This window comes from Bos indicus x Bos taurus, chromosome 7, assembly GCF_003369695.1.
Source record: "Bos indicus x Bos taurus breed Angus x Brahman F1 hybrid chromosome 7, Bos_hybrid_MaternalHap_v2.0, whole genome shotgun sequence".
Taxonomy (NCBI): Eukaryota; Metazoa; Chordata; class Mammalia; order Artiodactyla; family Bovidae; genus Bos; species Bos indicus x Bos taurus.
In genome coordinates this window covers 9372140-9397299 of record NC_040082.1, presented here as the reverse complement: position 1 = coordinate 9397299, position 25160 = coordinate 9372140, and the positions used below count along the sequence as shown (strand labels likewise).

General features: G+C 35.0%; 1 protein-coding gene across 1 annotated transcript in view; it reads right to left on the bottom strand.

The window, feature by feature from the left end:
- SLCO4C1 (solute carrier organic anion transporter family member 4C1) overlaps positions 1-25160 on the bottom strand; it is an 84952-nt gene that overhangs the window by 528 nt on the left and 59264 nt on the right. Inside the window, exons 4-12 of the mRNA XM_027545527.1 lie at positions 24321-24417; positions 22624-22745; positions 21533-21645; positions 18282-18426; positions 17349-17544; positions 11302-11455; positions 6821-7011; positions 5139-5203; positions 2266-2403 (exon numbers count right to left, since the gene is read on the bottom strand). Of these exons, the coding sequence (XP_027401328.1) occupies positions 2266-2403; positions 5139-5203; positions 6821-7011; positions 11302-11455; positions 17349-17544; positions 18282-18426; positions 21533-21645; positions 22624-22745; positions 24321-24417 (1221 nt within the window). The remainder of the gene's footprint in view (positions 1-2265; positions 2404-5138; positions 5204-6820; positions 7012-11301; positions 11456-17348; positions 17545-18281; positions 18427-21532; positions 21646-22623; positions 22746-24320; positions 24418-25160) is intronic.

Genomic DNA, 25160 nt, shown 5'->3' with positions numbered 1-25160 from the left:
GCGTTAAAAAAAGGAGTATACAGGCAATTAGTTTTATGTTTTTAATTTTTAAAACTTTAGTAAGAAAGGTGATAGTTTTCAATAGAACATCATCTACAAATCAATGAATGAGTATTCTTTTTTCTAAACAACGAAAATATACAATAACTATTCTATTTTTGGCTATGATTGTACATTCTTCTGGAGAAGGGCATGGCAATCCACTCCACTATTCTTGCCTGGAGAATCCATGGACAGAGGAACCTGGTGGGCTACAGTTCACAGGGTTGCAAAGAGTCGGACATGACTGAAGGGACTCAGCATAGCATAGCATACACAGCATGTACATTCTTAACCAAGGAAAGATACTGACAGCTTACATCATCATTGAACCTGAATAATCAGTTGCAACATTTTTGTGTCCATGATGAAAAGTAATTCTAAAAATAAAAAAAGCTTCAGAGTTCTTAGGAGAAAGTCTCTTTGGTAATATATAATATTCAATACTTAAAATTTACCTTTAAGCATCAACTAAAAATATGAAACATTTAGATTCACATCACAGGCTTCAATTTATTTTCAAAGAACTCTGAGAGTTTTTTGAAAGAATATCACCTTTCTTACCAAAGTTTTAAAAATTAAAAAGAGGCTCTTTCTCTTTAAAGAAACTATTTCTGGTCAGAGTACAAGCATCTAAGTGCTACCTAAATATATTAAATGACCTCACATTGTAGTTTTTGCAGTAACTAATTTGTATTAATCGTTAATATTTTACTCAAACTGGGCATTTGAGAAACAGAAATACTCATTGAGCTAAGCATTTCTAGATTTATACTAATTATAGGTACTATTATTATAATATTTTTGGAATACTTAAAGGTACATATGTTTCTGGTGGAGGAATTCTCATATTTATCACTGAGTAGAAGGCACCCCACTCCAGTACTCTTGCCTTGAAAATCCCATGGACGGAGGAGCCTGGTAGGCTGCAGTCCATGGGGTCGCTAAGGGTCGGACATGACTGAGCGACTTCACTTTCACTTTTCCTTTCATGCATTGGAGAAGGAAATGGCAACCCACTCCAGTGTTCTTGCCTGGAGAATCCCAGGGACAGGGGAGCCTGGTGGGCTGCTGTCTATGGGGTCGCAGAGACTCAGACATGACTGAAGCGACTTAGCAGCAGTAGCAGCAGGTAAAAGAAAAATTAATTATCTACATTTTTGGTCAAAAAGTATAAACATAACCACTTAAATAATTTTTTAAGCATAAAAATACACTGAATAAAAAATGTTTCTTAACAGGTAAAAGTGATGGGAAGATTAATTTTGCCGATTTTAGTCAATATTTATCATCTCATTGTTTTCCTAGATTTATGTATTTATTTCTTCAGTGGATAATTTATTATTCTGTCATTATAAATTCAGACAGCATATTCTGAATTTAAACACATGTAGGAGAAATAAGGGGCTTCCCTGATAGCTCAGTTGGTAAAGCATCCACCTGCAATGCAGGAGACCCTCGTTCAATTCCTGGGCTGGGAAGTTCCCCTGGAGAATGGACAGGCTACCCACTGCAGTATTCATGGGCTTCCCTGGTGGCTCAGACAGTAAAGAATCTGCCTAGAATGCAGGAGACCTGGGTTCAATCCCTGTGTTGGGAAATCCCCTTGAGGAGGGCATGGCAACCCCCTCCAGTATTCTTGCCCTGAGAATCCCCATGGACAGAAGAGCCTGGTGGGCTACAGTCCACAGGGTCACAAAGAGTCGGACACAACTGAGCAACTAAGCACAATTTCTTAGGTTGTTTTTAAATTTTCTAATTTTATCTACTGAAGGCAAAATGGGTTAAACATCACAGCTAACCTGTTATATCATAAAAAGATCTCTTAGGAAGTACCTTAGAGCCAAGAATACATCCTGACCTAGGCTCTATGTGCTCTCCAAAGCCCAAGTGCTTAGATGACAGTCATTCCAGTTTCTCAGAATTCTCTTTTAGCTTTTTGTTATACTTTCCAAAAAAATTTGAGAAAAATTGGTAAAAGAAAATTATATAATATGTGATGCAAGGACAGCTAAAATGTTACTCCCTTCTATCTTGGACTGTGCCTCACAGACTCTAGACATGGCCTTTTAAAACATGCTTTGATAACTGTTCTCTGCTTCAAGACTAAAGGACAGTCCAACTGCATGGACCAAAACATGTCAAAACCTAAGTAAGAAACAATAAGATATCTTTTCTCTTGTCATAATCCATTTACTGCAAAGTTATCAAGAAGTCACCACTTACTTATGGCCACTAGCATATAGGCCATCCTGACGTTATTATAAATCCAGCAAGCTCCTTTATTTCCACATTCGTTAATATCCCAGAGAATACATGTGCTGTCTATTGTGCTGCCAAATATAATAGGTCCAGGTATGGTGCCTAAAATAAATCACATGTAAAATACATGAGTGAAGGTTATAGTTTACAGTAACAGGGTTTTTTACATATATTTTCTACATAAATGGGAAACAGGTATTAATCTGTCTATCCTACAAATGAATCAGTTCATGTGCACGTGATAGGAATATAAAGAAACACAGATAAAACATTCTAAAATAATTATAGATAATTATTATATATTTCAGGTCAATTCAAAATTTATTTTAATAAACATCTTATTAATCTATTTTATATTAATACATTAATAAATATTACTTTATTTATTAATTAATAAATAATAAATGATATATAATAAATAAATAATAATATATTATTTGCTATTAAATAAATAAAACATTAATAAATGTTAATGGGTTAATATTTAAAGAAATATTTTTGTTCATTGCTTTTCTAATAAATGTCTTTGAAATTACCTATTATATTTTAAAAAAAATCAAAATAAATATCTGATGCATGGAATAAGTCTCCTAAACTTCAGCATATGTATTATGTGTATGTATATGTGTACATGTTCATGTAAAGTAATATGGTTGTGTGAGTATACATATATATATATATATACACTGTATATACATACATACACTGACATGTATGTGCATGGGAGTGTACATGCACAAACATATTCACACTAACATGTTGAGTTCACCATTAATTGTACAACTATGGGCAAATCCCTGGATCTCTCAGGTCCTTAATTTATTCATCTAAAAAAGGGGAAAATTGGTCTAGGGGATCTCTAATGTTCCCTGCTTTTGGTTTTCATTTTTATAAACAATTGTAACATTATGTGTATCCAGGGTATTCGAAGGAGAGACGGCGTCGGCGATTTATTTAAATATTAATTGGAGATATAAAGAGTAATAGCATGAGGATAGCTCAGTAGGAAAATTCAGTGGAGAAAAGAGGCTGAGTAGCTTGGTTTACGCGGAAAATCAATATAACCTGTGACACCAGGTTAGCTATGACCACGGAGGCCGCATAGCCTCTCGAATAGCGGAAGGTGCCCCACCTTAGACACCTTCTCGAATGGGTCTTAGGAGCCCAGGCAAATAAATGGTTGCAGAGGACCTCCACGCTCCAGATGGAAACTTCAGACAGAAATTGAGAAAAAGAATGACATGGGGAGAACAAGCTTTGGTGAGCAAGGCCCGTAGCTTTATTTTCAACAGGGGCTTTTATACCCTAAGTTACACATAGAGGATAATAGGGGATGTGAAATCATACAAAATCAGCAGTCTTTGATCCTTATTGAAAACCAGAGTTTCTTTTCTGCAAACTTATCTTATACAAATGGTTTAGGTGATTTACATCATCTTCTGGCCAGAAGGCCTATTAACATTTTATGACTCTTGACAAAGGTTTGTCAACCATAAGACTTATTTTCTCTAAGAGTAATTATTTTAAGGTTTGGCGCCATCCTCCGAAGGTGTTAGATAAAGTTGCATTCCTATAGGGCAGAGGTGCAGTGGGTTTACAACAAAGGAAAGAATTTATTACTTTAAGGGTCTAAAGTTGCCAACACCAAGGCCACTACTTATTTTTTCTACATACCAACTATATTAATTAATACACATTCAAGGATACAGTACGGGGGATGTGGAAACTTGGCAGCAAGCATTGGCTCATCAATGAAATCTTTTACTAGTTTTATTCTGACAGTTTCTATCTCTCTGAGAGGCTCTAAGCTATTTGAATATCTTAAGCTTCCCATGCCTCTCAAGGCTGGGAGATTGTAAACAATCGTATGCATAGCTGTAGGAGTCCGGGTAAACTTGTCAGGCAAGTTAGAGAACTATCTGAGGGGGTTGGATTTAAACACTCCTAATGCCCAGGAACTTATTAACTGGAGCTGTAAGTTAACTCTTTATCAGAGAGAGTGAGATGGTGGTGGGGGACAGCCCCCTGTAAAGTCAGAGGTGAGAGCACAAAGCAGTAAAGTAGGCAGACTCTGGTATTTTGGGGGTAGATGCTCGAGAATATCCAGGGGGACTCCTGAGGCTCGATCCCACCTTTGCGTATGCCGAGCCTCCTTCCTCATGACCTTTGCCATGAGTGGAGTGCCTCTCGTTGGCTCCCGGCAGTGTATAATATTATATGTAAAATTATACACACAAATAATTATGTTGCTGTCTTATTATTCTTCCTATATCTTGAATCTTACATTTTGGGGGGCTTAAGTTATTTCTTTCATCAATTTTTAACTAGACACAATATTTACAGTACAGTTTTTATTGAAACATACAAACTCATTATTTTTCACTGCTAATGCAAGAAGATTATGTCCCAAATGGAGTTAAATACAGGGAAAAAAAGGAATTACAATGGCAATAAATAAGATTTTATCATAATTTAGGTTGGTAGTAGGTTTTATGTGAATAAACAAAAAATTTGTCTTTTACTGTGCTGTGTTAGAAATGTGCTGGTGATCATATGTCATATTTTAAATAAATATACTCTTTAGCATTATATTTGCAACAGAATTGGAAACAACAGGGAATCAATCAGGTAAAAAGTAAAGTCTATATCTTTTTATGTGATATATAAATACTACATCTTGAATAGTGGAAGATAGTTTTCTTCAAAGACAATTATGTAGTTGCCCACTACAAATAAACTAATTGTTTTATTGGCACATATTGTAAGTAAATAAATCAATTAACAGTAAGGAATAAAAATAGTCAGCAGTTACCAATGCACTTAGAAAGATGACATACCTAATAATCGAAGCAATGTACACTGTATTCCCAATGCTAGAGATCGCTGCCTTTGATTAACACACCTGGAGATATTTAATGCATAGGAGACAAAAAATAGTTGTATAGTATATTTACTCTTTGAGAAAATTCATTTTTATATGAGCTCAACATTTCTAGATTAAAGCAAACATTATACATAGGAAGTAAACAATTATTTATAACAGCTTATATACAGTTCAACCTTTCTGGAATTGTAAGAGAAGAAAAATTTTATCTAAACTAAAATAGTGCAAATAATACCAAAGAGAGTCAAATGAGTTTTAACAAATACACAGAATATGTAGGAATAACACCAAACATAAAGGAGAAAGGACATTCATTAACCAGACTATTTCTTCTTGACTATTTGATTATTCTGTATGTTACAAGTTACATGACTTAAGTTGCAAGCAAATAATTCTTACTCTCTTACTAGCATTGAGACAGAAATTACACCTGTGAGTTAAAATTACAAATTAGAGTCAGTGTAAAACAGTTTCTGATATTCGATTTGATTCCACAATAAGTCTTTTCAGTAATAACTCTCAAAGATGGATGAGACATGATGTTGGCACACAAGAGAGTTAGACAGGAGATAAAGGAGATCAGTCTTTAAAAAACAAATATGTAGGTAAATGGTGATGTAGATAAAATAGGTGTAATATTAACAGACTACTTCATGTTTTTAGACAAAATCTCTAAAGTTTCCACTTGTCAAAAAGTATGTGGAAAGGTAGTGACTGAGTATCAAGAAACAAAGACTGAAGAGGGAAAAAAACTAGTTTGTTAGGAAATATAAAAGAAAGGCTGATGAGCTTATAAAAGGGCAAATAGGAAATATTTTATAGCTCAGATGATAAAGAATCCATGTCCCAATGCAGGAGACCTGGGTTCAGTCCCTGGGTTGGGAAGATCCCCTGGAGAAGGGAAAGGCAACACACTCCAGTACTCTTGCCTGGAAAATCCCATGAACAGAGGAGCCTGGGGGGCTATAGATCGTGGGGTTGCAAAGAGGAGGTTCAAGACGGAGGGGATATGTACACCTATGGCTGATTCATGTTGATGTTCAACAGAAAACAACAAAATTCTGTAAAGCAATTATCCTTTAATTAAAAAAATAAATTAATTAAAATAAAAGAGTAGGATACAACTGAATGACTAACACACACACACACACACACACACACAAGAAGGAAGAGGCAATGAAACTATGAAACACTGTGAAGAGCCCGGTGACAGGCAGCGTTTTTACTGTTTATGGGAAGGTTTACTATAACAGCACCTACTGTATAAGGCAGAATGCCCATCAGTCTGATTCTGACATGTGGAATGCACTGCCATTTCCATCATACTCAAATACAACTGATCATAACCACAGCTTACAACTGAAGCCTCATTACAGGAGCAAAGAAAATAGCATTGAACAGATGTCAAGTAGGTAATGTTAAGACACTTTCACAACCATGATCTCATTAAAGCCTCAAACATCTCAGGTTCAATGAGGTAGCTCTTCCAATGCCATAGAACTAATGATCTAGTGAGCACTGAATTAGTAACGGAACCAACAGTCAATATAAACCCCAAATGCATCCCTGAGTCCATTTTCTTTTTCATTCAACATGTTGCCTTAGGGATAGCAAATTTCACAATGTAACACATACCTTAGGATGGACACAGTTATAGGAGTACCAGCCATGAAGGTAAAAACAATTGCAGCAAAGAAAACGCCAAGGAATGGGGGCAAGTTTTTACATTGACTTGAACACTTTCCAGCTTGAGCTTCAAGACTAACACTTGATGGAGTAGGTGTTATATGAATTTCCCCTTCAATACATGAACAGTTATAATATACCTAGAAATATTAGACATAAACATATGGAAAGTGCTTATCTTGAAAACATATTTTATCATTGCAAATTAAGTGATTTCTAGACATGGCAAACACTCTTACACAATCTTAATTCAAACACAACAAACAATGATAACCCTTAAGAAATTAAGCAACTGAAAACAAAGGGCCATATTTACAAAGTAGAATACTCTGTATTTGACTTATGTGTCTATGATTTTAACTTGTAACCTGTTACTGATTCATGTCTTATAAGACAAATTGACAAGAATATAACTATTAGATGATCTAGGGGGCTTCCCTGGTGGCTCAGATGGTAAAGAATCTGCCTGCAATGCTGGAGACCCAGATTCAATCCCTGGGTCAGGAAGATCCTCTGGAGAGAGAATGGCAACCCACTCCAGTATCTTTCCCTGGAGAATCCCATGGACAGAGGAGCCTGGTTGGTTACAGTCCAAGGGGTCACAAAGAGTCAGACACAGTGGAGTGCACACACACACACACACACACTCTAGACTGCTTTCAATAGAACTATTCAATTGCTCAAACAGTTTTCCTGCTAGTTTTCTTCTTTTCCATTATTATGATACAAAGAAAAGCATGCATTGTGACAATCTCACTATCTATGCTAGCTTGAAAGAACATTTTAAGTGTTTGCCACAGTAAAATTAAATAATACAAGAGTTTGGGGGAAAAAAATACTGCTTTCAACTGAACTTTTTACTTTAATTTTCTAAAAAAGGAAACTGTATCCATCTTAAGATGACATATTTACCATAAACAAAAAAACAGAAGTTATTACATTATCCTAAAGGTTATTTTACATATAAAAATTAACTATTTAATATATGTATACACATATACATGTATATATACATGTATACTATAATAGCATGATATGTTGGAAAGTAAAAATGGTGGGAATGCAAACTAGTACAGCCACTATGGAGAACAGTGTGGCGATTCCTTAAAAAACTGGAAATAGAAGTGCCTTATGATCCAGCAATCCCACTGCTGGGCATACACACTGAGGAAATCAGAAGGGAAAGAGACACGTGTACCCCAATGTTCATCGCAGCACTGTTTATAATAGCCAGGACATGGAAGCAACCTAGATGTCCATCAGCAGATGAATGGATAAGAAAACTATGGTGCATATACACAATGGAGTATTACTCAGCCATTAAAAAGAATACATTTGAATCAGTTTTAATGAGGTGGATGAAACTGGAGCCTATTATACAGAGTGAAGTAAGCCAGAAAGAAAAACACCAATACAGTATACTAACACATATATATGGAATTTTGAAACATGGTAACAATAACCCTGTATACGAGACAGCAAAAGAGACACTGATGTATAGAACAGTCTTATGGACTCTGTGGTAGAGGGAGAGGGTGGGAAGATTTGGGAGAATGGCATTGAAACATGTAAAATATCATGTATGAAACGAGTCGCCAGTCCAGGTTGGATACACGATACCGGATGATTGGGGCTAGTGCACTGGGACGACCCAGAGGGATGGTATGGGGAGGGAGGAGGGAGGAGGGTTCAGGATGGGGAACACATGTATACCTGTGGCGGATTCATTTTGATATTTGACAAAACTAATACAATTATGTAAAGTTTAAAAATAAAATAAAATTAAAAATTAAAAAAAATCACAAGTATTACTTTTGTAGGAAAATAATTCAGGTGTATGAAAAGTGAGGCATAATCATTTTGCAAAGGCTTTTTACATCTCAACTTTATCCTCACTACAAATCTTTGTCTATGTTTAAGGCCACAGTAAAGTTGGAGCAGAGCTAGAGAAGTCAAGGTGAATCAGTGCTTTCATTGCCCCGAAGGCCAGAAACCACTGGGACTGATTCAGGAAACCCAGATGTGGAGGTGACATTCCTAAAATGACTGTTATGGACTCAGCAACCAGATACATCAAATAATGAAATAATGGAGCCTTTAGAAATATTAAGAAGAAAAACTGAAAGCAGTATTTTCTATCCTAATGAAATTTTACAACTCCCTTACATAAAAAAATATACAGTTGCCTATAATATAGATAGCTGTTAGTTAGCATCTGTTTCTGTCGTTTAGACCACTGGTATGAAATATATTCTATTTCTGTGAACAAATGTGTACAGTTCTTTATTACATTATTATTAATGCATTTTTGCCTATCTAAAATATTTCATTTAAAAAATCCAGTGAAAAAATGAGTTGTTACATGGATTAGCTGGGCATAAAAAAAAACCAGGACAAATAGAAAATTTGGAAGTCAAACTAACTTGCTTTTCTAAAACAATCCCTAGAAGACAATTTTACTGTTTAAAACGGTAATGATAATATATGGTGACAAATACAAATATTGAATTAACCATGTCAAAATGACCAATACCATTTCAGGTGTGCTCTGGGTATTAGAATTTTTTATTTATTTACTTATTTATTTATTCATTTATTTTGGTTTCCTTGTGCAGGATGTTATTTGTGTCTATACATTTTGATATGTGGATAAAACCCTTCCAACAATTTAATTCCTTATCATAATCTTCTAACTGAAGTTAATTAGTAGCACTTACTGATATTTTTTTGATTATTTTAATATACAGGAAAAAGCTACCTACTTATCTGCTTCTCAAAGAAACAGTTTACCTTCTAGATAGTTCTGAACCTGTGATATGCACCATGCTCACTTGTGGAATTTGATTCCTTATAACTGACACAAATACCTAATTTTTTCAACCTGTTTTGAAACTAAAGCCTCCCCAAATGTCCACAGATTTGAAGGTATGGTAAACCTCAGTTCTGGGGCTTTAAAAATCTTCCTGATGTCTTTCCTAAGTTTTTATAGGAACTTTATGGTAGTGATCTAATTAATTGGTTTTATTCCAAGGATTAAAACTGCACATGTCAATGAAGTCTATTAAACCTGCTATGATTTATCACATTTTTTTCTGCCATATTTTCAATATTCTTATACCACTATTTTTAAATCTAATAAGCAAAATTTAAACTATTTTTAAATCTAGTAAGCTCCAGGAGTTGGTGATGGACAGGGAAGCCTGTCGTGCTGCAGTTCATGGGGTTGCAGTCGGACACGACTGAGCAACTGAACTGAACTGAATTGAAGCTAGATAATATGAAAAAAATGTATACTCTTTCCCACATTCTGGTTTACCCCCAGCAGAAAAATGAAATCCTACATCTCTGCTGAGATAAATGTTCAATGTATTTATCACACACAAAATCATTAGATAGGTACACATATGCACAGACATATTTGTGTGTGTATATATGAACATATAAATATGTATAACCACACACACACAGATATCCATGTTAGTTCTAAAAGAAATATGAAGTAATTTTGTGATCTTAAACTTATCTTCATATAGGAAAAAAAAATGCCATATCACTAATCCATATTTCAAATAACCAATATTGTGCTGTTTTGTCATATAATTCTTATGTATCTTATTCATCGTAGTCTTTTATATCATATATTTCCCTCAGATCTTTTCAAAGTTATCACATTATCTGTTAACATATAACATAACCTATTATGTACTACTAGTAATGTGAATATTATTTTTCTCAAGGCTTTTAAATTTAATGAAGATAGAATTTTTAGATTGTAGATGTAGTACAACAAAATTCTATGGGATTTTTTTTTAATGATTTAATTGAATTTAAAATAAATAATATTCAGGTAAGCTAATATGCATTCTAATCCACTACCAAAAGTAACTTTGCACTTGAGAATGGGTTAGTGATTTGTATATTTTTTAATGTGTCCATTGTTTATCAATTAAAAACAAATATTTATTCAGTTTTTATTATATACAATGTACTTAGTAAGAATAAGAGAAGTTTCCTGACTTCAAGGGACATACAGTATAGTTGAAAAAAAATTTTTTAATGTAAAAAGGTAAATAATATTTCGGAAGTGATGTTTAAAGATATATGTGAAGAACTGTCATGACAGTAATTGAATCTGAGGCATAAAAAATGGGAGAGGTTGGGGCCTTTTTAAAAAATTAAAGCAAGAACAACAATGAATTTTAAGTGTATAATGCATTATTATTGACTGTAGGTACAATGCTGTACAGCAGAGCTCTAGAGCTGACTCATTTCACTCAACTGAAACTTTATGCCTGGCTTCTGAATGGAGGCGGTAGGCCAGCGAGAAGAGACTGGTCATAGCATAACTCCACTGGAGGAAGATAGAAGGGCATCCAGAAATACATAAACATACTGCCTCGTACAGTAGTAAAGGAGCAAACACAAGTTACCTTTGGATGTATTTTGGAAACAGATTGTGTACAACCTGCATAGCAGGGAGAAAAATACTGGACTCCATTTCCTCCACACACGGGATAATAATACGATCGCAGGCAGTTACAGTGGGCATTACAAGGAGCCGTCAAGTTTCCCAGTTCTCCTGTCCTGTCAGCATGAAATAAAAGATGGATAAATTATCTACGTTATAACTTTTAATGAACAGATCAGAAGCAAGCATTGCTGTATTTTGCCATTCAGTCATTTATTCATTCACTTAATGCTTATTTAATTAGCAAACAAACAAAATGTCTGCCTTTTCACATAGAGCTTAACTTCTTGTGGAAGAGATGGGCAGTAGAAACGACAGCTATATAATAGAATGTCTGTCAACGTTTTAAAAAACATAGGCAGAGTAAGCAAAGCAGTTTCTCATTTGGTATCAGATAATTTTTTTTTTTTTTTGGTGGGGGTTGGGGAGGGCTGGTTCTGGGGATTTTAAGACATTCAACAGCATCCCTAACCTCTACCCACTGGATGTCAGTAGCATCCCCATAGCTATGACAACCAAAATGTTTCCAGACACTACCCTATTTCCCTAACATGAAAGACAATGAAGTCACTCGGACGTGTCCGACTCTTCGTGACCCCATAGATGGTAGCCTGCCACACTGCTCTGTCCATGGGATTTTCCAGGCAAGAATACTGGAGTGGGTTGCCATTTCCTTCTGCAGGGTATTTCCCTAGGGAACGGGTAAAATGTTGAACCTGGAAGGATGAATACAGTTATAATATTGAGCATACTCATTTTATCAATGGGAAAACTGAGGCCTAGAGAAATTAATTCACTTAACCTTCTCTGCCATTTAATATCCCTGGTTCCCAGGTTCACTGTTACTCCATCCCGCCTCTTAATAGGAGGCAACCTCTTTTAAAGTATAAAGGGTTACCCTCGGCAAAGATGAGCTTCCCATGTGGTGCAGTGGTAAAGACGCCGTCTGCAATGCAGGAGACACAAGAAACTGCAGGTTTGATCCCTGGGTCAGGAAGATCCCCTGGAGAAGGGAGTGGCAACCCAATCCGGTATTCTTGCCTGGAAAATTCCACGGACAGAGGAGCCTGGTGGGCTACAATCTGCAGGGTTGCTAAGAGTTGGAGATGACTGAGCACACATGCATAGACAAAGGTATTTCTCCAATCCCTCATCTATTTATTCACTCAATCAATATATATTGAGCAAGTGCAAGCCACTATCCTAGGAATTGGGACCACAGCGCTGAAAAGGTGGTTGTCATCCTCAAAGATTTCACAGTCCAGGAGCAGAGATGGACCAAATGTATACAATAATATGGTTATAGACTGTGGTTACAGGTATCAACAACATGCATTTTAGATACCTGCACTGAGGAGTGATGCTTAAAACAAGCCACAGTTTAGGTAAGAGGGTTGAAGGGCTGCTACTCGAGTCGTAAACAATGAGTCAGTTAGCTGGGTAAATGGGGAAGGCGAAAGGCACTTCAGAGAAGCTGATAAAAGATACAAGGACGGGAAATAGCATTCTACATTCTACATTCTATATGGAGAAATATGAATGACGTCTAAGGCAGAGAGTAATAGGAAATCTAGTTGAAAAATAGTCATGGATCAGATTATTGAGTGCCTCATGAGCCTTGTTGAAAACAAAGGGCTTTAACTTATTTTGAAAAGGTAATCAAGTATTTTAGACTGAGAAATGACATTGTTAAAAGTACATTTTTAAAGAAATAACCCTAGGAGTTATACAAAGTTTCCAGTTACAATACCCCAGGCAATAAGTTATGACAATGTGTAGTAGAGAAATAGAATACTGATGAAAGAAAACAGATTTGAAAAATATTTTGGATGTAGAATCAGTAATATTCGGTGTTTGGCTGACTGGAGATAGGAACCGAATGGAAGAGTTAAGAATGACTCCTAGTGTCTAACCCGGCATTTTGGCAGAAAAGAGCTAGTTTTAGGGAAGAGACGATGGGTGTGGTTTTATAAATGCATATTGAGATTAAGAGTCCCAAATTCGGTGAAGAAATTTGGTCTGGAGCCAGGTATCTTAATATCCATCTGCATATGGATGTAGCTGAAACTATGAGAATGATAAGATCAACCATGTAAAGAGTGGGAAGAGTACAGAGAGGTCCTGGGAGTTCATGTATTTCATGAATACATAATGAGCTCCAATTATGTGCTTTAGTGGATATAGATCCAAAATAAATAAAGAGACAGAAATAAAGATAGAGAAAGAGAGAAAGGAAGGAAGGAAAAAGAATGGAAGTCAGGGTGGAATAAAATTTCCTGCAACCATGAAGCAATGTTTCTTGTACTGGGGATGAAGGACATAAATGAGTGATTTATCTAACTATTAGAAGATAGTAACTGCTATATTGCAAAAAGGTGACACTTAAAGAGTAGGTGGAAAACAAGAAGTTCATACAGGGAACAGATTAAAGAGAAGGATATAAACAGGAAGATAACCAGTGGGGAATTTGAAGGAAAGGGTGATCAAAGAGTTAATTTTAAGTAATTCATCTCCTGCTTGGAGCCTCTCCTTCAAATCTATTCTACCAGCTGCTGCTAAATTTCTTTATCAAGCATGATTCCATTCATGAAATCAAGCATTACAGTCTCTGCTCTCATCTAGTTTATAATATATATGTAGAAATAAGGTAACAGAAAAACTATCCCTGCAACTCTAGAAATAGTCTCTGCACAGTAACTTTTAAATTAAAATATTCTTATAATTCCCATATTATTGATAAATGATTACTAAGAACATCAAAGTTTAAGACAGTCATGTAAACTACCACAGAAACAAAGAAATGTAGAATATATTCCTTATTATCAAGGATTAGTCACTGTAGCCTATATATTTGTAAAGTTTTATTTCATGAAGTAAAGGGGGAACTATTATCAGGAAAACAGCCAATGTTTGTTAAGTTTATGAATTTTTAAAAAATTTTAAAATATGTAAAATATTTTATTTTAAAAAATTGAATACTTTTAAAAACCTGAATATTAAAACTTTAATATTATATTTAATATACACAAAAATACACATAACTGTGTGTTTATACATATACATATGTAGATATAAGAAACATGTTTAATCACAAATAGCTGAATTTAATCATTAATGTTTTATTTGAATCCAAAATATTATTCTATAAATATGCTTCTACAAAAAGCAAAGATTTCCCTAAATCTACTGCAACTCCTTGATGGATATGCTTCTTTAAGGTGCTGTTTCAGATAAGCAATGAAATCACAGCTTTAGGCCCTAGAAGGAAAAAATATTGTGTGTGCTTACTAAGTATAAAGTAAAATGCAAATCACCATAACCAACACTGATTACCAAAACAGACCCAAAGATCTTACAGATAGATTACCAAGTGATATAGGACAATGGCAAATTTTAATACCTACTAGAGTTCTGGAAATATCCTTTGACAATCTCCTTTCAACTGAATTTAGTGTTGTACTCATGTGTGTGTGTACTTAGTCGTGTCTAACTCTTTGAGATCCCAAGAACTCTGTCCATGGAATTTTCCAGGCAAGAAAACTACAGTGGGTTGCCCCTTCCTCCTCCAGGGGATCTTCCTGACCCAGGGATCAAACCTGCATCTCCTGTGTCTCCTGCATTGGCAGGCAGATTCTTTATCACTGCATCTCCTGGGAAGCCCAGTGTAGTGCTCATATCAAACATTTAAAAACACATTTATTTCAAATATTATGAATATTACAAATATCCCCTGAAATGATCAGTATTACTGATCTTAAGCTTTGGATATACTGTTATATAGGACTTTGAATGAACCTAACAATAAGCCTAATTCATTAATTCAGAGTTATAAAAGCTTTTTAATCATCTATGGTTACACAGCAACGGGCAAAGATTCTTGGCATCACTCTACTAGAAATCCTGCATCTTGACAACCTCTCTTTCTCCCACTCACTAAGGAGGTATTTCTTAAGCTTCCAAGTCTGTTCTATCCATATACTTTTTCTTACGAGTGAGTTTCTTGCATAAGGTTATTATAACTAAGCTGTCCATGATATGGACATTTTAATATGCAGGGTACAGAGGTAAATTAAGAATGTAGGGCCACAGAGAAAAATGATCTGACGCTGTCACACCTCTGTTGTGGCTTGGCTTTATCTCTATATGTATGTGTGTATGTGTGTATGGGTTTTTCCAGGTGGCTCAGTGGTAAAGAACCCACCTGCCAATGCAGGAGATGCAAGAGACATGGGTTCTATCCCTGGGTTGGGAAGATCTCCTGGAGTAGGAAATGACAACCCACTCCAGTACTCTTGCCTGGAAAATTCCATGGACAGAGGAGCCTGGTGGGCTACTATCCCTGCTGTCACAAAAAGTCAGACGTGACTGAGCACACATACACACACACACACACACGTGTATGTGTATACTCACTTTTAGTCTTTTCATCACTAAGAATGTGTATGTAATTAAGCACGATCTCTATGTCCCAGATCTTGATCTCTCTCCATGACCAGTCCCCACAGACACCTCAAACTGATACCACCTCACTTGCCCTCCCTTCTGAGTAAGCTAAGGATAACTCATTGGGTAGTGACTCTTGTTTAAGGTAGAAAACACCAGATGGACTCACATCCACATCATTTGCCAAGGTGATAGAGTAGTAAGTTTCTGTACTTCTAAAAGGAACATACGAAAAACTGTGGTTTCTTGGAGCACATCTGGGTGAAGTTTATGGGTGTCAATCACATCTGTACAACTTACCCTCTATCTACCTTTCAACCTTTCCAGGTATTCCCCTCCTATGTCCAGACACATGACTTAAGTCCCATTCAAACCAGTACCTGAACCGAGCCTTCACTTTCTAGAATGTATGCTTTGGCTTAACATATTCCTCTGCATTCCCTCTCTCCAAATCTTTCTCTCTCAAACTTTTTGTATATTTAAGAGGATATATTAGCCCTATTTCTCTATTGTGCCATGAAGCCCTACCTAAATCTAAATTAAAGAAACTGAAAAGCTCTCTTCTGAATTCCATAGCCCTTTATATTGCTCAACACCTAACACACTTTTCATTCACTGTTCTGTCTCCCAATCTATGCAGCTACCCAGGAAAATCCTTTAGAGTAGGAATTTTGCTGTAAAAGTCTACCAGAGGAAGCAGTCAATAAATGCTGAATAATGGTAATAAAGCTGAACCAAACACTGCTTTAGAAGATTCGCCATTTTTCATTAATAGAATGACAGACATAAACATTAGCTACAAATCATGATAAATGTTACTGACAAATTTTTCTCTATATTTATGTTATCTGAATCTATATTAATACAGAATTATAGAGTTCCTGACCTGGTGCACCATCCCCTTCAACAGTCTCAAACACATATATTCAAACAATTAAAGCAGTACTGTGGGCTATAAAACACTCTGCTGAACAATGCCCTGATCCTCTACTTGTGGATTACAATTTCAAAGCAGAATAAACCAGGCAAAGAAAGATAAAATAGTCAAACCAGTTAAAGGCAGAAACATGTTTATAGGTCAGAAAAACGAGAACTTATTTCTTTAAAACAAACTTCTAAAGTAAATACAACAATGATTACCATCACCTAGTTCTAGCTTCATTTTAATTTCTCTCCTGCTCTATGTTAAATCTACCTAATGAAAGAATTTCATCATAAGGTGTTTCAAAATTTAAATCAACAGGAACATATAACATGAAATTCTCCCTAGGATGTTGAATCCACTATGGACAAAGATTCTGTAATATTGATCTTTGTATCCCTGAGCATAGTACTCAGTACAGAACAGTTGTTCCTTAAGTTCTTCCTGAAAATATCCAACTTTTAATATGATATCAATTACTGAAACTAAATAGAAAAACTACATATTCTTACATAGGAAAAGCAGCCTTCCAATTTTTTTTAAGCCAATTACTCATCATTTTCTTTAAGAAAGCATACACTTGGAAATACACACACAGTTTATTACTCTGATATTGATATCAAAAAGCAATGAAATATATTTACCCATTATATGATTCAGACACACCCGCAAATGGCTCATTTTCACAGTTGGCATAAGCAAACACAAAAGTCAGTACAAGTGAAATTACAGATGTGAGCAAAGCAAACTTCATTATGTTTTTACACGTCATTTTGAATTTCGAAACAAGAACACCACCTAAAATCTGACCAAGAGCAGCTCCAGGAATTAAAACAGTCCCTAATGAGAAAAAAGATACAGACAGTGAGAAAACATACAAGTATACTCAGTAATTTATACCAAAAATTATACTATTTTAAAACTATAATTTTTATATGTGTGTGTTAGTCACTCAGTCGATTTTTATATAATTTTAATAAAATTTATACCATTTTAACCCAATAGAAAATGGTACCTTCTACTTCCCTCATACCAAAAATTGGAAAACATCAAAAACAAGTACTACTCTGGTTCTAACATATGAAGCATTCATGTCATTTAGAAATAATAATAGTCATATTAAAATGAGAAGTTAATAAAATTAATGCTTTGAATATTAAGATTAATATGTATATAGCCTCTGTAGCTCTCAAATTCATACAACAAATTGTCTCATATCAGAAAATCGGAAACATATCAAAGTCAGTATAAACTTCAACAAGTGGCTATCCAAAATTTTGCTTCCTTGGTGGCTCAGTGGTAAAGAATCTGCCTGCAATGCAGGAGACCAGGGTTCAATCCCTGTGCTGGGAAGATTCTCTGGAGAAGACATGGCAACCCACTCCAGTCTTCTTGCCTGGAGAATTCCTTGAACAGAGGAGTCTGGAGGCCTACAGTCCACAGGGTCGCACAGAGTCAGACACGACTGAAGTGACTAAGCAGCAGCAGCATCCAAAATTTTACACACGTAAAATTTAATACACATCTAATGTGGTAAAATAAAATTATTAAAGTTACAACAAAAGAAAATGTTTTACCTGCAAGAGTAGCTGCAGAGCTAGAAGACAATCCAAACTGATTTTCTATAAATTTAGGTAAAAAGGTAGCAAATCCAGTAGTAATTAAGGCTTCTGAACAAGTTGATAGAACTAAACACATAAAGACAGTATTCCTCATCAAATTCTAAAGAAAAAATACAGTTCACCAAATGAATAACTATGATTATACTGCAAAATGTAGCACTAGAATGGTAAGTTCCCTGATGAAATAGCACATTTTAAATAAATACAATTATTTCTAAAATTTCAGCATTTCCTTTAGCACAAAAATACAAATATTGATTATTGATAGCCTTGTATATAAATGTTGATAAAATTTATACATAGAGCACCTAGAAAATTGACACATAATTAATCAGTAGGGTGAATGTGCCCTGATCACAAGCAAGGGACCAGGGAAAGGAGGTGAAAGCTGGTTTGGAAAGTTCCCTTCCCCAGTCTTACTATAAATCTCCACATAATAAATCTACGTCTTACTCAATTTTTTTATTGTGTTCTGAATTCCTACAGTCAATAAATGAATAATTGACTGTGAGCAGAGATGAGAGTGGTTCCTAAGTATCATACTTGTAGTTTCGCTCCACAAGTGAAGCAATTAGTAGTTAAGAACCTTAGTTGGGTATTTCCTTATCGCTTCAGTCGTGTCCGACTCTGTGCGACCCCATAGACGGCAGCCTACCAGGCTCCCCCATCCCTGGAATTCTCCAGGTAAGAACACTGGAGTGGGTTGCCATTTCCTTCTCCAATGCATGAAAGTGAAAAGTGAAAGTGAAGTCGCTCAGTCGTCTCTGACTCTTCGCAACCCCATGGACTTCAGCCTACCAGGCTCCTCCACCCATGGGATTTTCCAGGCAAGAGTACTGGAGTGGGTTGCCATTGCCTTCTCCATAGTTGGGTATAGAGTTAAGCAATTTTAAACAAGGGTCTATATTGCTGGTGTTCTCAGAATCTATTAATCTACCGGAGGAGAGTAGAGAGATTCACTTATTTCACCATATGTAACTATAAAGTGAAAAACTACAAAGTATAGTTCTGGAACATTCAATGCAAAAAAAAAAATCCATAACTAAGCAATACACACACACAGAGGAGGCACAATAAGGCAGGATAAAAGATTCAGAAGTCAGAGCCAGATGATGCAACACAAAAATAACAAGAATGACAAAAGGGAAAAAGCACCTGAATGAAGAAATGCAATAGTTTTTTAGAATAGTAACTAGAAAATATTTAAGCTTTCAGATTGAAAAAGGTAATGGATTCCTAGTAAGCATTAATGAAAAATGATAGACTCATAGGACCTAGTAAAGTTCCTGAAATCAAAGAGAAATTCACAAATTGGCAGATGGAAAGGATAATTAAGTATCACATAAACTTGAAACTTCTCAACTCCATCATATTTAACTCGAAAGAAGCCAAACACTATCAACTTACAATGAAAATTAAAGAAGTATGATCTAAAAGTATTCATACAGTTAGAAATATCATTCTGATATTCAAGGATACTTAGATGGCATCCTATCTGAGAAAACAGTGATAAAATGCTGTATCTATAGAGATTTGAATCAGAATTGAGATATTCAAGCATGAGAACATAAGGATTAAAAAAAGCATTGGTGAGTAATGAGTCTTGAGGTAATACATGTGAGAATTAATAAAAATAAATTTAAATAGAAACATATGAAATAAAACAAAACTACTATAAAAGAAAATAACAGTTGTTGGAATTTAAAATTATAAACAATCACAGCAAAACACAAGAATGTGCCTATATGGGAGGGGAGGAAGGAGAGTTAACAGGTAGGATGAATGAAGTAAAAATATTTTAAGGCTTTCATTTGAGGAGGAAAAAAAAATAATGAAAAGTAAATAACTTCAAATCTTGAAAAGGTAAAATTATAAACTCCCTTATGTACAAAACTTTTATGATGCTAAACAGAATACTCTGCCAAGTTTAATAAAATAGACCATATAACACTATTGTTTCTTTAACCTCAAATTCAAAAGAAGTAACCTCTAACTGCCACTTTTTCCACAAAGGAAAAAATACTGGTTTGGCATTCTCAAGAACAGTTACAATTCATTGGTAATTGATCCACCCATTACATATGATATATGGGATAATGGACTACATGCTAAGGAGTAACTACTGAATATTGATATTGCCAATAAGATAACTCATGTTCTTCCAACCATTCTACTGAGGAATACTTTTCATTTACTCAAAGCACAATACAATTAAATCTGGAGAAGGCTGTATAAGAGCTAGAACTACAGTAAATAAGCAAGCAAGAATGCTTTGTGATAATACTTGTGTGTATGGGTATACTGTTTATTAACATTTGTTTTACATTTTTATCAATAACCTCAGATATGCAGATGACACCACCTTTATGGCAGAAAGTGAAGAAGAACTAAAGAGCCTCTTGATAAAAGTGAAAGAGGAGAGTGAAAAAGTTGGCTTAAAGCTCAACATTCAGAAAACTAAGATCATGGCATGCAGTCCCATCACTTCATGGCAAATAGATGGGGAAACAGTGGAAACAGTGGCTGACTTTATTTGTCTGGACTCCAAAATCACTGCAGATGGTGATTGCAGCCATGAAATTAAAAGACGCTTACTCCTTGGAAGGAAAGTTATGACCAATCTAGACAGCATATTCAAAAGCAGAGACATTACTTTGCCAACAAAGGTCCGTCTTGTCAAGGCTATGGTTTTTCCAGTAGTCATATATGGATGTGAGACTTGGACTATAATGAAAGCTGAGTGCCGTAGAATTGATGCTTTTGAACTGTGTTGTTGGAGAAGACTCTTGAGAGTCCCTTGGACTGCAAGGAGATCGAACCAGTCCATCCTAAAGAAGATCGGTCCTGGGTGTTCATTGGTAGGACTGATGTTAAAGCTGAAACTCCAATACTTTGGCCACCAGATGTGAAGAGCTGACTCATTTGAAAAGACCCTGATGCTGGGAAAGATTGAAGGCAGGAGGAGAAGAGGACAACAGAGGATGAGATGGTTGGATGACATCACCGACTCAATGGACATGGGTTTGGGTAAACTCCAGGAGTTGGTGATGGACAGGGAGGCCTGGAGTGCTGCGGTTCATGGGGTCACAGAGAGTCGGACATGACTGAGTGACTGAACTGATACTGATACTGATATATATATACATATGTATTTGTGTGTGGAGTACGTGTGTGTGTATGAGTGTGTGTGTGTGTACACACTGTACCTTTAGAGCAGCTGGAAAATCTTTAAAACTTTGTCCAAAATTACCATCTGTAGCTTGTAAGGAAGCACTCTGATGAGTTTGGGAAACTTTTCCTTCTTGAATTTTTGCTGTACCTAAAAAAGTAGTGAATATACTCACTCTATCTTCTTGCTTTCAAATGATTCTGTCTCATCATTTACACATTAAACAAAGTGAGTTAAAAGCTTTTTTCTTTTACTCTAATTCTAACACAGTTTCTAGGTGAAATAATATTTACTATTATCATGTCCTTTAATTTTTAATAACAGTACTGTGAATAAAGTTGAGAAAAGTCACTATGTGGAAACAGAAGCTGAATGGCCCAGGGTAGAAAAAAATCAATGAGTCCATCAACTGCTACTCTTCCTACTTTTCTTTTGCCTGTTTCCAAAAGTTAATCATCTATTCTTGTACATATAACAGTAGAAACAATGAAATGTCTTCAGCCTAGAGAAAAATACTTCTATAGATATGTTTATGAACCACACAATTATAAAGAAGTAAAATCTCACAGAGAAAGGAATGGATATTTTTTCCATTAATCTTTTGTTTTTTGTACAAATTTTTAGTATTGAAATTTGGTGGGAAATAAGTATACTACAGCATAACTTTGGTGACAACTGAAAAAAAAAAAGTATTTGTATTATCCTTAACCAATAACTAACATCAATAATTTAACGCAGATTGGGTCCTGAAGTTACTAACTAAATACAAACTAACAGTTTAAAAGATATTATATCTTACATAAACATAAAACAAGATTCCTATAACACATAAGTTACAAATTTAGCAAGTATTTAATAAAAAGGTGAATATGTACAGTTTTACTAGATATTAATGAAAAAACAACAAAAGCCATGAATATTAAGATTGTTACCCAATATCTCCTAAAATAGAGGCATATTCAAAAGTTTGCATAAGCAGACAACTGACATTCTATGTGAAAAAAAAAAAACAACATTGAATTTCCCAGAGTTCTTACTAATTCCCAGGGTTCTTATTAATCATTTAGGAAGCACCACTTGGCCTAGCATTGGAATAAAACTCTCTGATTTTAAAGAAGATATTTTTACCTGGTAAATGTTTTGGAAAGCAAGAAAAAGGTATTATCAAAGACCAAGCAAGCAGCCAAGATATAAGAAATCCAATCCACCATGCCCCCAGCCATCGAGGGTCATCCTCAGTGATATCAATGCTGTGTGACAGAAAAACAAGAGGCAGACGTCAATTCTCTCTTGTTAATTAGAACTCAGCCCTGATAACTACATAATTTATAATTCAAATGCATATACAAAGAAACTATATTATTCAAAATTTCAAGTGGAACCATTTTGAAGAATCCCAATGGATAGCAGGCATAAATGGCCTACAAGTATTTCACACGACAAATACAACATAAAAGTTTTAGCTATTTAATAGTAAATGTAAGTATGTTAACTATTTGAAGGCATACATTGAATTTCTGAACATTCTTCAATCTTGGTTAACTTTTTCTTCTTTAAATATTATAATATGTAGATATTATAATATAGATATAGATAATATAGTACAGAACACTAAATACATCTCACAGCAAATCACCAATTTTTGTTAAAAGCCAATATACTGTGCTTCAATTGTGGCATTCATTTGAATGTAAAAATTCTGCTTAAAGTGATATACATTAACAGTTTCTTAAAATGGTTGTCACATTTTTATATCAACAGGCTTTCCCCTAAAACACACTATTCCGATAACTCATTTCACCCCACCAAAATGAAAGTCCAGCTCTCTACTCCAGGACTTCCTCTCCAAACCTTTTAGATAGTCTCTAAAAGATTAACCTAGGACTGCATACAACAGTATCGTTACATAGTACAACCTCTGAATGTTTTTATTAAGCTACAGTCTCTAAAAGATTAACCTGGGACTAATAGCTAAAGAACAGATCATATGCTGTGACTATATTTCCTTATTCATTGTTCACAGTCACGCAAAGGACTGTGTAGTTACAGTAAAATGAGATAACATGCCCTCATCAAAGGTTACTAATTTCTCTATTCAAGAAAAGGAGAAGGTAACTCAGTGGGTAAGAAGGGGGTTTCAGAGTCAAAAAGACCTACTTCATTTCATGCCTTGGCCACTTACCCAGTTCTGTATATCAACTACCTTATAAGATAAGTAAGAGGATTAAATAAAATGGCATGTAAAACAAAGTTTTATATATATATATATTTTTATATACACAAAACCTATATTATACATATCTTATATACACAAAAATACCTATATTGTCTGAAACATAGTATGGGATAAATAAACATTATCTATTCTTATCCTCCACTGTCACAATTGTTAAAGCTGAACAACTGTTATCTCTATGCTATTATCAGAGCTACTACAGCACTTTGTCTGAGAACCATAAACTATTAAGACTCTTTCAGGCTATCTACCCACAGCAACATCTACTGAAAGCACAACTAATTTTAACTATTAGTTTTGAACAATGCATAGCATCTTGGTTGTATATTTTGAAAAATAAGACCAGCTAACTATTAGTCATCCTTATTTATCATCACTTAGTCATCACTTACCAAGTGATGATGTGGCATTAATTCATGAAGCAACACAGCCAAAATACTACATAAAAATTGTGTGTATTCAGTTTTTTTTCCAGAAAAATCCCTCATGATAGTCTGAAGAAATACTATAAGAATGCTCTGTCTGTGGTACTAACATGATTAAAATAATAATATAAATCTAAATAAAAGAAACATAGATATCGCCTTGCCTGTGTTTCAAATCAACATCAATGTACAGGGTCAGCAACTGTCCTCCCAGCACGTAGCCAACAGCAGGGCCTAGAATTGACATGGCATAGCCAATTCCTAGAAAAAAGCAAAGACACTGAACATGATCATCGGTGCAATTTTGCTTTGAATGTCTGACAAGTTAAGAAAGACAAATATTTTACTATAGAAAAACAAAATGATTCAAATTATATCAAAATTACACATTTAACTAAAAAAACGCCATTTGAGTGGTATCACTGTCAAGGAGCTTCAAATACATGAATCTATATAAAATTTTTTAGACTACAATAATGACTGCAACAAATCCAATAATTATAAATATATGGAAAGCTCTATTATGTGAACTCACAGCAGGGGTAGTCTCCATCTACCATTACCCTCTGTGAACAGTGATGGTAATTATTGTCTACAATGCTCATGGAAGAAAGCAATGTGAAATGAGAAGCCTTTTATCTTCTGTGCATACATGCATGCTAAGTTGCTTCAGTCGTGTCTGACTCTTTGCGGCCCTATGGACTGTAGCCTGCTGTACACATTCCAAAAGCATTCTTTATTTTGGACTATGGCAGCTGATTTAAAACCTGGATTTGGTCATTAGTCTGCTTCTTAAAAGTATACCAGTAAACTCTTGCTCTTAGTGAATCTCCCATTTTAACTGATATTTAAAATTTTGCCATACACAACTTTTTACTTTTTATTAAAAAATTGTTCATACAAAAAATTATATCCTCATATGGCACCACCTTCTGAAATGATTATTAACTACTGAAATTCTCATTCCTATACATGAAAGGAAAGGAATATACCAAACACAAAGT